Source organism: Euprymna scolopes, chromosome 16 (genome assembly GCF_053919585.1).
Source record: "Euprymna scolopes isolate OS-2025 chromosome 16, ASM5391958v1, whole genome shotgun sequence".
Classification (NCBI taxonomy): domain Eukaryota; kingdom Metazoa; phylum Mollusca; class Cephalopoda; order Sepiida; family Sepiolidae; genus Euprymna; species Euprymna scolopes.
The window spans coordinates 28,309,057-28,326,575 of record NC_136497.1 but is presented as its reverse complement, the minus strand read 5'-3'; the positions used below and the strand labels follow the sequence as shown (position 1 = coordinate 28,326,575).

Sequence of the window (17,519 nt, the reverse complement as noted above, 5' to 3'; positions counted from 1 at the left end):
AGCCTGGAATGCAGTGTAGCTAGATTCGATTTTTTCCCTTTTCAAAAACCCTTGCCTTAATCGATAATTTTGTGGGCGTTTTATAAGGAATATCCGATGAATGTCTAGTTTGTTTGTTTTTTATGGAAAAAAAAGAAAAAATTTTTTAGAAAATTAAAAGAAAATAAAAACGGATATAGAAATAATAAAAGAAAAAACGGAAAAAAAAATATACGTAAAGAAAAATTTGAATGAGTCATCCTGCGTTGAGAAAAATCGATGTCTTATTTGAGTGAATACTTTTTTTTTTTTTAATATTTCGAGGGACTATCTCAAATTAAAAAAAGTGCAATCAATTTGAATTCAATTAATTAATTATGCTACTACTACTACTACTACTACTACTAGTTGACTCTCACGACGACGTCGGGTAATTTAAAATCCTGTATTTGTGTATAGGTGTTTCTTGTCTCTGCGTAGTGCGTCACTTACGCGTGATAATTTTTATTGTTTAATATTAAGCGATTAGTTATTAAAATCAGAAACACAATAGCGTAAAGTATCGAAAAAAAAAATTATGTTAAAAGGAAAATTCCCACAGAAGAGACGTTGCGAGCTCATCTCCGCTGTGTCGTTATTTTCATGGCAAGTACTCGTCTGAGCTCCAATCTATGGTCCCACCTTCTAGACTTTCACAAAATGCACCCGACCGGCTACAACCACTACCAATAATTTCCCCTACTCTCTGTGTCTAAATCTAAATGCAGATTCCATGAACAAAGATTCTTTCCTAGAACTGGCCGCCTTTGGGACACTGTTCCGCATGCGTGCTTCCCGGTCGAACCGTCCATTTCAATGTAAACAAGTTCTTGTTGAGCAGTCCCCTTAAATAATAAAATTCTAACCAATTTACACAATTAACGATTACTACACTACCACCTTACAGTCATTAACTCTTATCCTCTAGTAACCTTCGGGCCTTGATAAGTGGCAACTTCCTTGTAAAAAAAAATATAATGCATTTTGGTTTCTTAAACATTTAAATATTTTTGCAAATATGAATCAATTACTTCTTGGTCCTTCATAATTTAGAAAGTTATTTGAAACCATTTAAACTGTCGAATAAAAATAATTTAAACGGGCTTAAAAATTCGGCACTTCTGCAGAATTGGGACGAGATTTTTAGTCGATAAATGAAGTTTTCAGATAAAAAACAATGGTTTCAACTGATTTTTTTTTTGTCAATTCTAATAAGTTGCTATGGTAGCTTCCAAATTATAGTCGAAATTACCTGAATATTACTGAATTATTAAACAAAGTAATTTTAATCGTGTTAGCAGATGAAAATTGCCGCCGTCTTGTTTAAACCCAAACGGAAAATTACCTCCCTTTTGGACTCTCCTGTGGTGTTTTCAATCAAATTCCATTTTTTATTTTCTTTAATAAGTAATTTTCTAATAGTTTTCTATTTTCTGATCGATTTTCATAATTTTTTCGATATAATCATTTTAAAAAGATACGAGGAATACGTAGATACCTTTGTTTTCATGTGAAATTCAGTTTTATGATTTCCGAAATTTCGTCCCAATGGTGACGAAGCGTCAAAAAAATTTAGCAAATCTTCATGTATTGTATTGAAAGATTGAAAACATTTTCCATCCAATAATTTTATAAACAGCGTTTAAAAAGCAATATTATCTTAACAAAATTAAGTAGTTTTATCGTAATTTGATTCAATTAAAACAATACCGTAATATGAATGAAATAAAATACGCATCAAGTGCGCTTGAAAGCCAAATCACAACGCAATATTAGGAAAATAAACAAATATTTGACTTGCTTGAAATTTATAATTTAAATATATTTCGGAGCCAAACTCCATGCTCAGTATGTTACCGTAATAATTAAATACTCTATGTCTGATATAGATATAATATTGCTTATCATACTTCTCTTAGCCTGTATGTTTATCAGTCTGTCCAGTCAACCTTTTCTCGGAAACTAGTGGATCGATCTTTCTGAAATTTTGTATGAACCTTCGTTATGATAAAGTCCAGTGAACTAATCGTTATGGTATCCGTTCGATGGTTGGTTGGTTGATTGTTTTTGTTTTACGGCATATCAACCCTTTTCGGGTTATTTAATGCCGAATCCAAAGATTTTGAAGAAAAATTTTTAATAGAATATATTTGTTGTTTTCAAATCATTTTCTATTTAACCCATAGTTGGGACCCTAACAGGTACTACCACTCCGGGTCAGAGTGGACCTGGGAGCAATGGTAATTAAAGGGTGGCTCCACACTCCCCAAAGCCTGCAAGCTGGGGCCTCACCATTGAATATAGTTTAAGATCATATCCAGGACCGGTATCCGTTCGATTAACTGTTAGGGGTTAATAGGGATTAATAGGGATAAGTCACCACAATACCAAATTTACTCTAAAAATTTAGCAAAAAGCACTCATTCTACATCCACGGGTTATAAATTTTGCCTATTTTTAAAGTCTAGCAATTTTGGGTAGCCCTACCTACAAAAATAAGAAAACAAAACAAAATGAAACAATAACAAAAATAAAAATGTTCTCGGGCAATGCCGGGTAGAAACAGCTTGTATATTTGTATGATGTTCTGCTTGTTCCTTCCTTAATTAGTTCGTACGTTACGCTTTGAAAAAAGGTCAAATCATTTTTTTTAACAAAACTACTTTTTATAAATGCCAAATTCATGAAATCTGGCTTTTAAAAGTCAAATCTGGCAACCCTGGACAAGAATATGAAAATGACTGTCCTTTGGTGCTTACTTGTTTCCGAATACCATTATAATAATATATTATCGTTGTTATAATGGTGTGAATAAGGAATCTGTGGTAATTTCGACGTGCAGCGGTTTTTCAATGAGGAAAGAAATCCACAAAACTTTACATAAAAGGGAAGCATTCCAAAGAAACAGGGCAAAAAGAGAAGAACACTCTGCCAAGAGGTGCTGGACTGAAGGAGTAAATTAAAGATTGTCTCTTACAATGTAATTTTATTATTTGTATTGAACTATGTAGCACAATATTACTTTCTGAGTATTAATACGTATAAATTTATCTCATTTTGGGTGAGTTCTATATTTAAAATACGATGGACACTATTTTCATAAAAAGTGTTTATAAACTCATATTTTGTGCGTGTTATTAGTTTATATATATATATATATATATATATATATATATATATATATATATATATATATATATATATATATGGTATTTTAGAAGGCTAGAACAATGCCGGAATGTACAGTCGTTGTGTGAAGATAAATATATGAATAATAAATAATTCAATATTTTTATTTTATTATTTATTATATATATTTTTTAATATATATTTATTCATTTATCTACCTGAATTTTCACTGTGGGTAGTATTTAATTCCAAATGTCAATTGCAAAATTTTTTGCAATTTAAATCCTAGAGAGAGGATTCATTTCTCCACTGACGATGGGTTATTACCCGAAAGGACCTTTGAAATTTAGTACCGCCCACAGTTAAAATTCAGGTAGATAAATGAATAAATATATATTAAAAAATATATACAATAAATAAAAAAGAAAAAAAAATGAATTATTTATTATTCATATATTTATTTATTTATCTTCACACAACGACACTACATTCCACGAGTCATGCTAGTATAAATTATTCTCAAAAAATATCTAGCGCTTTACAAAGTATCATTGTAATTAAACCATTAATAGCTGGAATAATCTATGATGTGTTAATAATACTGACTACACGTGAAAACAATAGCAGAGATCGAACATGACAGCGTCACGATAATTTAGGAAAACAATACTTCGCTTATGCGACGTAACGACCGGCGTGAAAATAGATTTTAAACAACACACAAGTAGCGTTTGTTTTAAAGAGTACCCCCCCCCACTCCCCACGAAGTATGGCCGATGAAAGCTTAGGCTTCCCTGGAGACCCCCCCCCTTCTCTTTATAAGAAATAAAATAAAATAGATGAACAATTCATGGTGCTTGTGCAGAAAAGTAATGACTTAGACTAATGCATTTCAAGTGAAAACGTTATTTTTCTACTGGTCATTTTTTCGTAATTTTTGGAATTTATACTAACTTCGACATGAAACGTGAGTAATGTTTTCAACCGAAAATGAAATGTCTTGGTTTAAAACATCACTATTCTACATAAGTGGCAATAAAACTGTCTGTGTTTCTCGTCGATGCGTAACTTACTATTAATCGAATATTTAATAAATTCAAACTAAAAGAAAAGCTGAAACGAATTTTCTAAAAATTTCTATTAAATAAAAAAAAAAATTCGGTAAATTTTCAGATTAGGTCCACCTCCACAATTTTCTTGTAAATGACGACTTTTACAGGTTTTAAACTATGCTGAATACGAAAAGCACATTGAAAATTTGCAGAAATAAGTATTTATCGAGATATAAAAAGTTGTATTGTGTATTGTATTTTTTGGCGGCCATCTTTTTTACGCGAGAGCGCGCACCATAAACAAATCTACTCATCTATGACTGACACTGCACGCGCGTAAAAAAGATGGCCGCCAAAGAATACAATGTATAATACAACTTTTTATATCTCGATAACTAATCATTTCTGCAAAATTTCAATGCGATTTTCGTATTCAGCATAGTCGAAAACCCTAAAAGGTGTCATTTTAAGAAAATTGTGGAGGTGGACCAAATCTAGAAAAATACCATAAATTATTTTCGAGTTTCAAAGGTCACGAAGTTAACGATACTTTTAGTACTTCTACAGTTTATCGCCGAACATGGAGATGCCATTTTTTCGGGCACCTGTCATTAAAATCAGACCGAGAAATCAATATTTTAAACTATGGCCGGAGTAGTGTATTAAAAAAAAAGGTAAATTTTTAGGTCCACCTCCACAATGTTCTTCTCAATGACGACTGATATAGGTTTTCGACTATGCTGAATACGGAAATCGCATTGAAATTTTGCAGAAATATGTAGTTATCGAGATATAAAAAGTTGTATTATGCATTGTACTCTTTCACGCGCACGCGCCATAAACAAATCTACGCGCGTAACAAAGATGGCCGCCAAAGAATACAATGCATAATACAACTGTTTATATCTCGATAACTACTTATTTCTGCAAAATTTCAATGCGATTTCCGTATTCAGCATAGTCGAAAACATATGCAAGTCATAATTTAAAAGAAAATTGTGGAGGTGGACCTAATCTAAAAAAATACCAAAAGTTGTTTATCAGATATGATTAGACTTGATTATTTTTTGTTTTCACCTGGACAATGCCGAGTAAAAACAGCTAGTTAATCATATTATTTGTTTACATGTGCGTTGAAATACTTAACGTTAGAAGTTAGTGTCCTCAATGATGCTGGATTAAGCAGAGATGAAATGGAAAAGGTAACGAAATACCAAAGTCTTATGTACGACATGAAAAGAAACTGGAATCTTAGGAAGATCTCCATCATTCCAGTAATTATAAGAACAACTGAAATCATGAAAGAGAATTTCAAAACCTATTTGTCAAATACATTCTGTGAACCAAGTGCAATATAGATTCAAACAAGTGCATTCAAAGGGGCGGTTAGAGTATTTAAAAGATCCCTCGGTTGGAATATATGGAATAGCGTATGAATGCCTGGCTTCTGATAGGATGTTCATCCTTAGCTTGAAAAAAACAAAACTGATAAGAATAATTTTAAAAATAAATAAAATAAAAATAAATAATCCCTGTTCGCATTCTCGTTCTCGAGTTAAATGCGGCATGTATGTAAGTCTTCACGATCGATCTTTATTTTCTTTTCAAATTAGTTTTTGGGAGATTAATTGTATACGCGGCTCACACATCCGTTGAAACTTGACGACAAAAAAAGTCGCGTCTGCATTAAGAAGAAAAAAAAACAAAAAAAAAACAAAAAGAAACAGGTCGATATAACAAAAACGCTGACACTAACGGAATAAATATTTAAACCAAAGTGATCGCACTTTCTGTTGTTCCCATTTACTTTTCTCCTCACGAGGGAAAAGTTAAAGTACAAGTTTTTTTTTTAATGTGACAAAATATGCCGTCCCCTTAAAATTATACTGTACTTTGAATTATTTATTTGCAGAAGATATTTTTTAATTACATTCTAAACAAATTAAGCACAAGCCATCCAAAAGTGCGGCGAAAATAGGTGTTGTTGTCACCATGACTAGAAGATGTCTATCCTACTCGTCACTAGAATCATCAATTATCATAATACCGCATTTATTCCAGACATAAAAAGAGCATGCTACCCCGTGAAGTAAAAGGGTTTCGCTCGAAATTCCGTCCAAATTCCCGAGTTCGACAGAAACATTCCCGAGTTCGACAAAATACACCTGAAGAAGGTCGGAGATTACATTCACCGAAACGTTGTGAAAATCACGCTCACAATGAGAACAGTAGTCCAATGAATCCCAAATAATACGAATAAAATCCTTATTTTTTCCGGATTACCGTAAAAACACATATTAAATGTGCATATATTTTCTTACATGTAAAAACACTCGTGTGGTGGTGATTTATAGATTTTAGCTTTGCTGGTAGTTTAAAATCAATAAATATTTATTTTATTACTACTGCCAGCAGTAGAAAAATTTGTTTTAAACAAAATCAAATAAAAAAAAATGTATAAAGGAATCGTTTTAGGCATCGGAAAATAGGTACAAGTTTATACAGATTCTAATACCTGAAAAAGTTTCGATTTTTCCAAATCCCGATTAATTGTCGCAACACTAATATATATATATACATGGTAGTCACCACTTATCAAGGCCCGGAAGCTACTCGAGAATAAGGGTTATTGCGTGTACAGTAATCAATGGGATAATATCGTAGTAATCGTTAGTAATGGAGATTTGATAAAGTGTCTTACTTAAGGGGGGGGTATCCGGAATTTGTTTATGTTGAACTTGAAGACATCCAAGTTGTAGTCAGGCGGGAAACAGGCAAACGGAAGAGAGTTTCACCGTGCAGTCCGTGCACCGTGCACTTCTAAGAAAGAAGCTTTGTTCATGGAATCTACGTTTTGATTTAGGCACAGATAAAGAATGGGGAAATTTTTTGACAGTGGTTTCAGCTAGACGGGTGTTTTTCGTGAAAGATTGGTGAGGGGGAACCAGAGATTGGAGCTCAGACGAGCACTTGCCATGGAAATAATGATAAAACAAAAACAGGCTCGCAACGTCTCTTCTGTGGGAGAGAGGTTGCAGGGAAGAGAAAAGTGCATGCATCTCCACTAAGCCACGAAGTCTATTTTGTACTCTGTCAAGGCAGGATAAGCTGTTTTTAGCAGCTCCTGCAGTGCACACACACACACACACACACACACACACACACACACATATATATATATATATATATATATATATATATATATATATATATATATAGTATGAACAATCGTGACTCTACGCACACACGCGGTTAACAAAACAGTTTCAAACGACAACACCCACTGACAGCAAGACGCATAAATACGTAAAAATATATTTATTTAATTTATATTTCTTGAGAAACTAAACTTGACCTGGTAGTTGTTCATTTGTTCACTGTTAAAGCATTGTTTTTACGTTTATTTAACACGAAAAAAAAAATAATAATCGAATCTCAAATTAATAAAAGCGTAACGTTTTTAAAGGTGCGTTGTTGTTGTTGTTGTTGTTGTTGTTGTTGTTTTTAAAAACGTGGTTGTTTTTGAATTTGATTAAATTAAAGTTGTTTGACTGGTTCAGACCAGAGTTTGTATTTCTGCAAGAAATCAAAGGTATTAAAGCAGCAACAACAACAACAACAACAACAACAAAAAGTGTTTAAAGTTGTTGACAAATTGAAAACTCAATACAAACAGAGTACAAAAAAAAAAAGCTCAGAAGTCGATTCTCTTTATTTTAACAGGAAAATTAAAAATGATTCTATGGGCTCCTGTAGAAGATTTCGGTATCTTTTTATTATCAAATTCTGACGTGAAAATACAGAATAGTTGACGAAGTCCTTCTCCCCGCATTAAGAATGGTTTTCTAGCGTCACCGCGGTCCGTAAAACCGCACAAGTACCAAGATTTCAAATAACGCTTCTTGTTTACATAAAAGTTTAAAGTAACAAAATCAAAGCCTTTTTAAATTTTGTAATAAAAATAATAATAATAAAATAAAAAACGCAGATTTATTTCACAACAACAAAAAAATCTTTAAAACAATTCGATTCACGCTATGTTCATTTAGCTGATCCCAATACAACAAGGTTAGATACAAGATCGGTTTAATGGCGAGGGGGGGGGGATTCAGACCCCACCCCAATGAAATGAGATGAAATTCTATGTTAGTAGTATGTAAGGACACTTTGGAAAAGTTGCATAGATCAAACAAGTCGGTATTCCCTGGTAAGGGCGCCTTAGGCTAACGTAAAACGGTAAGATTAACCCCTCAATTTGCCAAAGGAGGAGATAATTGCTGTGATAATTATTTACTAAAACAGAACAGAATCATATTTTCCTGATATGAATCCAAAGGTGTAAGGCCGATCGATTGTCGTGACGTGAAAGTAACGAAAAGAAAATTTTGAAAAAAGAAAAACAAAAACACGCCGAGTTTCCCATTTTAGTATAAGTTAAAAAGTTGAGTTAAAAAGTCCAACAGTTATTCTTTGTTAAAAACGAAATATACTGCCATGTATATGCAATATACTTTGTACTTTACTTTTACATGATGTTTTATTTTATTTATTTTTGTGTCACTGTTAAATGTTAGAGCTGACTGTCACGCAGTGGTTTCTTTTCTTTCTTTTTTTTCTTTCGTCTCGTTGTTTAGTGGTTCACGTGACCGGGAGATCTTTGTTGGTCGCAGTCGCACTTGTCAGAAAAGTGGCGAGTGCGTGCGCGTCTCATCCAGAAACAAGTACACAACAGTGCACGTTCTGTTCGGATATATCACCACAACGACACACGGACCCGACAACAGCAGAGCCGAACTCCCGATGTCGTTGGGGGTTTTAGCCAGGGCCACGAAGGCCGTTACTGCCCATGTGAAGGAATTGAAAGGCAAATCGAACAATAAAGTTGAAAACGGACGATCGAAAACTAATGACAACTCTTCTTCGTCGTCGTCCTCGACTTGTTCGCCACCGAGCACAGATTCCTCTTCGTGTGTGATTTATGATTCGACAACCAACACAACATACGTTCGCGGAAAAATATTGGGCAAGGTAAATAAATTTAAAAAAACCCAACTTTTAAACATTTTATTTTCTTTTCACTTTTATGTTCTGCTATATTTAGATCAAAGCTGAGCATTTTAATCGTCACTTTTTAACATTAGCAAACAAAACAAAAAAGGGATGAAAAAATAAATACATAACAAATAAATGTTACCAACGGCAAGATAAGTTACTCTTCTACCTATCTGGATATGTTTTAGTGATTTAACTTATTGGTGCTAGTGTGCACTGCACTGCAGATCCTCGCTATTTTTTTTAATCGTATTTCCAAGTTTAATTAAAGTTTTATGATATTTTTTTTTATTCAATTGTAAGGTTGAAGTATAGAATATGTACAAAACAACCTCCCCTCCCCATGTTAAGAATGGCTTTTAAAATAATAACGTTATTATTTACGTCCGGATCACTCTCTGCACTAGTACCAACTTATTTTAACACGTTTAATAAGTTTGAAACAAAAGTAGTGTCAAGTTTCAGTTAGAACGAAAATAAGGCGGCTTCGTTACAGTCATCTGAACCCTCGATAATCATTCAAAAATTAAAAATAAAATACTGGTAAACCATTACATGTTCACATGGTTGGTGATATTTATTGAATGTGTTTCTACCAGTATTTTCATTATTTTGAGACTTGTAACAAGGCTTTAAAATAAGTGGTGATAATGCACTTACTGATCCGCGCTATTTTTTAAATCGTATTTCCACGTTTAATTAAAGTTTTATGTTGTTTTTTTGGTATTATTATACAAACACCGTGACAGCGTTAGGATTAGGGTTAGGGGTTAGGGTTAGGGGTAGGGTTAATTCGCTGTCACGGTGTTTGTATAGTTTTACCGTTTTTTTTTTATTATTATTATTCAATTGTAAGGTTAAAGTACAGAATAGGTACAAAACACCCTCCCCTGGCCCTCCCCATGTTAAGAATGGCTTTTTAAATAATAACGTTATTATTTCAGCACGGATCAGTGATCCGCCGCCGTCGGATGGATCACTGAGTACCAAATAAGTTATCCAAGTAGGTAGAAAAATAACTTTTTGTAACATTATTTATTTTTTCTCCTTTGTTGATAGCTAATTCCTAGTTTATCTAAACATCAGTATTTTAATTTATAACAAAATTCGGTACGTTTACACTTGTTATAATAACGTTAAATAACGAAAGCCATTCTTAACATAAGAGGAGGGTATTTTGTAATTATTCTGTACTTTCACCTAGCAATTTGATAAAAAAAAAAAGATATCGTAAAACTTGAATTTAACTTTTAAAAAAATACTAGTTTAAAAAATAGCACGGTAACATAACTGCATAAGTACCGAAAACACTTAATTATTAAATTTCTTTGGAAATACTAAAAAAAAAATAATAATAATAAAGTTACTTCCGATTATTATTCAGCCAGGTAAATTTTAACGAATGTGTGTGTGTGTATATTAGTTGTTAGTAAACTTTATAATTGTTTACAAAGTGTCCCTTTTTTGTTTGTTTTGATGGGTGATCCAAATTTTGGCCCAGTTCCAAGCAAAGGTTCTTCCTTTGTTTTTGCTAATCTTAGTTTGCAGGAAAACTCTCAGACAAGATTTTATTTAAACAAATAAAAAATACAACCATAAAAGGTTTTAACAAATTCCTCATTTGCCTTAAGCATGAAACCAGAATAGTTTTGGTGGAGAGGGAGTCGGTGGTCTTGCAATTTTGCTACACTTCAACTTTGTCCTGTGTGTTTCTCGTCAAAACGTAACTCTGATAAATACGCACTATTTATCGAATATTGAAAGAAAAAAAATAATAAAACGAATTGTTTTAATCCTATTTAAAAAAAAAAAAATGTAAACATGAATATTTGTTTTGTCTTTAGTCAGTGAAGGAGGGATCCTTCTAGACCGAGAATTTTTTTTTTTTTTTTTTTTTTTTTTTTTCTCAACCTAGAGTTTCCCTTTTTTCGTAGGGGAGCTGGATTTTCCACAAATTAAAACAACCTTTTTTTCTGATTCTGTTCTCGTCGGGAGCAAGTAAATAGAATTTATAACTTAAAAAAAATGTTTTTTTTCTAGGCCCTCCCTCCTCCACCCAGACAACACCGGATAAATAAAGTTAGTTTTTAACTAAATATTTTCCTGTCACCAAAATGCGATAAAAAGAAAATATGGCCGTGAATTTAAAACTACTCGACAATGTATTGCTAACTAACTTTTCCTTATTTTTTTATTTATTTATTTTTTTATTTTTTATTTTTTCTATATTACTTACTAACTTTAACCGGCGATGCCCGGGTGGGGTTATAGTTTAAGAACAATTCCAAATATATTAATGTTTAAATATTTTTTAGATTCCTTAAAATTCGTTTTTTTCTGTTTTTTTTTCTTAGTTAAAAAAAAAAAAAAAACTTAAAATAACTATCTTAACCAAATGAGTTCTAATTTTTTTTTTTCAATTAATAATATCGTAATGATATAATATAATTGTATTGTTTTAGGCATTTAATTATTAATCAAACAAACTTATTTAAAAAAAAAAAATAGAACTAACGTTGTTTCAGTAGCAGAAAGCTGAAAACTTCAATATAGCTAATTAATATTTTGTTTTGGAATTTTTTAGACGGGGATTGAGAATTTGTATTATTCGGACTACTGTTCTAATCTTGGATGAATAACCCGCAAGAACAATTCAAATAATACAAACTACCAATTAATAGTAAAAAAAAAAAAAAAAAAAAAATCCACGTCTTTTTATCAACGTTACGTGTCGATGCGAAAAAACACTCGATATCGTGTATAAAACTCCCCTTGGTTTACAAAAAATAGCTAAAAAAAATTAATGTTTTTTATATTTAATTGCTTTTTTGTGGTCATATCTCGGGGAAAAACTTGAAATCCTCAAAGTTTTTTCTCTAATGAAAAACTAAAAACAACATGTGGCCATTTTATTATTGTGAAAAGCAAATGTGCCTGCCTGGCGTCTCTATTTTGTGACGAAGTTCACGTAACGGATATTCTGCTCCCTTTCAAAAGGGTCATTCTGGATGGGACAGAAATGAGAAAATTGCCCCCCTCCTTTGCCCGAGGACTGAACAGATATTACACTTTGATCTTATATCCTTCCTCCCTTAATTACGAGTATTCCCAGGTCCATTCTGGCCCCGAGTGGTTGTCGGTACCTCATCTACAAACTTTTTGTTTACAAAATATACTGATTCTTTCAAAATAAATTAAGAAGCAAACCAAATCGTATACAGAATATATGAACGTTAAAATGTCCTAACCGCGAGTGATACGTCGTAAAAAAAAAAAAAACTATTTCTTCATGGTAGCTCGCGTAGTGGTGATCAGACCGTTTTCTATGAATAGGGTATAGTTTCTAGGGATCGATCTGTCCAGGTAGTACACTTTCTGGGGCGGGGATTGGTCTATTGCCGGTCGCCTGGGCTGCCACTAAAAGAGAATGCCGACGGGCACGTTCTTGGCGAATTTTGTACCATTTTAAGACAAAATCACTAAAATCACGATATGAGTTTATTGCTAGGAAAAAAAAAAATCTACGTATGCATTATATAAAATAAAATACGCATCAAATGCGTTTGAAAGCCAAATCACAACAAAATATTAGGGGAAAAAAATTTTTTTTACTTGTTTGAAATTTATAATTTAAATTTATTTCGAAGCCAAACTCCATCCTCCGTATTTTGTTTTTTTTCTTCTTTCTTGCCATGTTGTAAAGTTGGAGAAATAAAATTCTGTTTGTAAAGATCCGCGCATTGTCTCTCAGCGGTTGTATTTTGAAATGTTGGAACTGTGCGTTGGCAACGCGAGATTAACGTCAAGGGTGTGAGTTTCATTATAGAAACGTTGATTTAATCTGAAAAAAATAAAATAAAATACGCATCAAGTGCGTTTGAAAGCCAAATCAAATAACAGACTTTTCTTTCTCCAACTTTACAATATGGCAAGAAAAAAGACAAAAATAAGAAAAAAATAAACAAAACAACATGCTGAGGATGGAGTTTGGCTTCGAAATTTTTTTTATTTTTTTATTTTTTTATTACATTTTCACCCCAAACAAGGCACATTGCCACTTTGGTGTAGGGGGCTATTATCAGGGGCAGCAATTACTGGGGCACTATGTACGGATTTGGGCAGCAAGATGTCGGTTCACGTTACACTTGAACTTCTGCATGTCAGTACAGTTGGGGAAGCAGGGACCTGGAATGGAATTCCAGTCTAGCGGTTCTGGGGAAGAAACTACTGGAGTAAAAGGCTCTCTTGCATCTAGGGATCTCTACTGTGAAGGGGTGGGACTTAGCTGTTTGTCGGGGGTATTTACGTCGTGGGGGCACAAGAGTCTGCAGTTCGTCAGAGCATTCACCATTAAAATACTTGTAGAACAGGCAAAGGGATGCAACGTTTCATCGATGGGACAGAGACTGAAGCTTAGATGCCAGTTCAGGGCCTATCAGATTGGCGACTCTCTTTTGAACCTTGTCTAGGAGCGAGAGACTAGTAGCAGAAGATGCACCAGCCCAAATGTGACAGCAATACTCCATACATGGGCGAATGGTGGCCTTATAGAGGTACAGAATACTTTCAGGTGTCAGTAGTTTTCTAGCATGGTAGAGAGAACTTACCTTCTTCGCAGCGGTCCTGGCAATGTTTTCAATGTAATTGTTCCAACTCTTTTGTTTCCAAGCAGTTTGAAAGATGTACTCTCAGATAGGGAGTCACTGGCCATTGCTATTGGTGGCAGAGAAGGTTTCTTGTAATTATTGAAGGAAACCAGTTTAGTCTTGGCAGCATTGAATGTGACCATGCATTTTTGTCCCCATTCTACTACAGATCGGAGGTCATCTTCTAGTATTTTTGCCATTTTTTAAGTTATGTGTTCATTTGTTTTCCTGTCGTGCTTGTTATAGTGTGGTGTCATCAGCATATATACCCATCTCAGAGGCAGTTTTGTCGGGAGGTCATTAATAAATATTAGGAACAATAGAGGTCCAAGGATAGACCCCTGAGGCACTTCTGCATTTATATCGTATTGTTTAGATGTACGACCGTCGAGGACAACCTGAATTTTTCTATTATCTAAGAAGGATTTAATTATGTTGAGTATTCTACCAGTGATACCGTATGATTTAATTTTCCTGAGAAGACCATCATGCCATACTCTGTCAAAAGCCTTAGATATATCTAGAGCTACCGCTCTGCCCTCCCCCGCTTTGTCCAGTGAATGGTATATATGTTTAGAGATTACAGTTAGGATGTCTGCTGTGGAACGGGCTTGTCTAAATCCATATTGTTTGTCAGTCAGAAGTTTAGCATCTATAAGGTGACGGAGTAGAGCAGAGTTAATTATGATCTCAAATATTTTGGTGAAAAGTGGGAGGAGGATAATGGGGCGATAATTTGATGGATCAGTTCTTTCGCCAGAATTCTTGAATACTGGTACCATAGAAGCAGTTTTCCAACAGCCCGGAAAGCATGATTCATTAAGGCATTTGTTATAGAGTTTGGAGAGAACTGGAGCTACTTCAGCTGAGCACTTTTTTAATAGCACAGCTGGGATGAGATCAGGTCCACATGCTTTTGAGGTGTCAAGGTTTTTATGATAGCATGCACCTGAGCAGGGGTGATTTTTAGATGGTCTAGCGTGGCGTCTGTCTGCAAAGAAATGTCAGGCAGGGGGTGGTTGGAAGGGTTCAGTGTGGAGTTTGAGGCAAACTGACTGGCAAGCATATTAGCCTTGTCGGTTGCTGAGCAAACAACCTTGTGATTGTTGGTTAGTGGGGAATTGTTGATTGCCCATTATTTACTAAACTGTTGTAGATTTTCCAGAAGTCACGAGTTCCTAATTTTTGTGCTTCGATGCGTTTTTTAGTGGTTTCAGTAAATTCTCTCTTAGCTGTCGCTATTTCCTTCTTAACGTTACTTCTAGCTTCTATATACTTCTGTCTGTTTGAACTGGACTTATGTCAGTTAAATCTGCGGTATGCATGCTGCCTTTGAGCAATGGCAGTTGCGCAAGTAGAAATAAACCATTGGGGAGAGTGGGGCTTGCTATAAAATTTTCGCATGGGAACATGTGCTTCAATTGCTGTTTTAAACCATTCAGTGGTCTCATTTGCGCACTGTTCAGCAGGAAGAGAAAAAATATTTCCCCATGGGGCGTCTCTGATCTATATCTGTGCCTAAATCAAAACGTGGATTCCATGAACAAAGCTTCTTTCTTAGAACTGTACGCCTGTGGAACTCTGTTCTGTCTGCCTGCTTCTCACCGGACTACAACTTGGATATCTTCAAGTCCAACGTTAACAAATTCCTAATGAACCGCCCCCTTAAGTAAACACTTCATCAAATCTCCACACTAACGTAATGTACTTGCAATAACCCTTATCCCTGAGTAGCTTCCGGGCCTTGATAAGTGGTGATCACTGTGTAAAAAAAAAAGAAAAAGATCTCTGATGGCTTCCCAGTCAGTCTTTTTATAATATCTCGTTGTTTTGAGCACTGGCTCTTCAGTTTTGGGTCTAGAGTTTAGGGCGATTTCGACCATTATCACTGCATGGTCAGCGTTCCCGAGTGGGCTGTCAGCATTTGTAATACAATCCTCGGGAACTGTAGTCAGAAACAGATCTAGAAGTGATGCTTGTTGTTCTTGCTGTTGAAAACGTAACCATTTGTGATAGGGAGTGAGATATAGCAAAGCTATGTGTTGTGCTGCCCGCTGCATCTGTGTGAGCAGAGAATCCAAGCCAGTTTTTGTGGTGAACATTGAAGTCACCAAATACATGTACTTGTACGCTAGTGTCGAGGGAGAGTGCTGTTGTGTCTATGCTGTCAGAGACTTTGTTTATTATGTTGCAAAATTTCAACAAAGTAAAATATTTTTTTTATTTTCCTAATATTATGTTGTGATTCGGCTTTCAATCGTACGATGCATATTTTTTCATTTTATTCAAATTAAATCAACGTTTCTATAATTGAACTTGCACCCTTGACCTATGTATGCATTATTATTATTTTGTTTTTTCAATATTATGAGGAATCTTTTCGAATTAAAATCTATTGAAAAATGCACACTTTAAATATGTAAACATTAGGTATAAAGTTAGCCAAAATGGTTGTATTATTTTGGGCCATATTGGATAACTTTATACCTAATGTTTATATATTTAAATTGTCTATTTCTCAATACAAAATGTGTATTTTTCAATTGATTTTAACCAGAAAAGATTTTGCATATAATATTTTACAAAAACAAACAAAAAAAGACTACCTGCACAAATGTTTTTCTCGCAATAAACTCGCGCCATGATTTAGTTATTTTTTGCCCATTTCAAAGTGCTCCCTCGAATGAACTGGATTATCATCCCCACTAAAAAAGAAAAAAGTCATACTGACTTTACGCATTAAATGATTTTATGTTTTTTGTTTTTACCATATATTACTAAATGAGAAATAATTTCCATGTAAAATTGAGAAAATTATGCTTGAAATGTGTGAATAAGTTAAATTAAAACAAAAATGGCCACCGTATTTGACCTGCTGTTGTGTTTATCTAAAAACGAGACTGGAATTTGAACTCTAAATGATTCCTCATGCATTAATAATATAAATTTATAATATATAAAACACCATGTCTAGCTTCACTAGCAGTAAGATGCAGGTACCCCACCCCATCTCAACAAAAACCAAACGACTTTGACTCCAGCTCGAAGGCTGAAAACTGTCCCCTTTCCTACGAGATTGGTTTTTAAAGAAAGCGCCTATCCAAATCCCGAAAGCGTAATCATTTGGAACTCAGAAATGGTGTTTTTAAATTTCGAGTCATACGTTTAACTGTTCAACCTCACTTTTATTTATATTTTTATTATTTTTTGTATTGATATGATATCCGTATTTTAAATACAGTCAGAATCAAATATGGCTGATCCGTCTCGTCTCTGATGTACGTATTTTATTCCTTAAAGAAAATTTAAATGACATCTTACCACTTACCCCAAGTCCGACTGGAAAGCCTCTACCCCTGGACTTAGAGTAAGTAGTAGGGAAAATCTTTTTATTCTTTTTTTACTATCTTTTAAGCCTGAAATTAGAGACTACTTTCAGAGAAAATCGACTCTTGTTCGGTTAAGCCAAAGTAACGTTAACATAATCAGATAAATCTAACAATCAAATTCCACATTTTAAAATTATACAGGTCGGTAGAAAATTTGAATTTAAATTTTAACGCGTTTGGTAACAGTTTTTCCAATCGTAGAAATTATTTTATTTCATCCAGATAAACTGAAT

The 17,519-nt window shown here is 34.0% G+C and overlaps 1 protein-coding gene across 1 annotated transcript in view; it reads left to right on the top strand.

Annotated features, from left to right (window-relative positions):
* The first annotated feature begins 8,363 nt into the window (after nt 1–8,363).
* LOC145295906 (serine/threonine-protein kinase PLK1-like) overlaps nt 8,364–17,519 on the top strand; it is a 156,296-nt gene continuing 147,140 nt past the window's right edge. Inside the window, exon 1 of the mRNA XM_080141674.1 lies at nt 8,364–9,227. Within this exon, the coding sequence (XP_079997800.1) occupies nt 9,000–9,227 (228 nt within the window). The 5' untranslated portion in view covers nt 8,364–8,999. The remainder of the gene's footprint in view (nt 9,228–17,519) is intronic.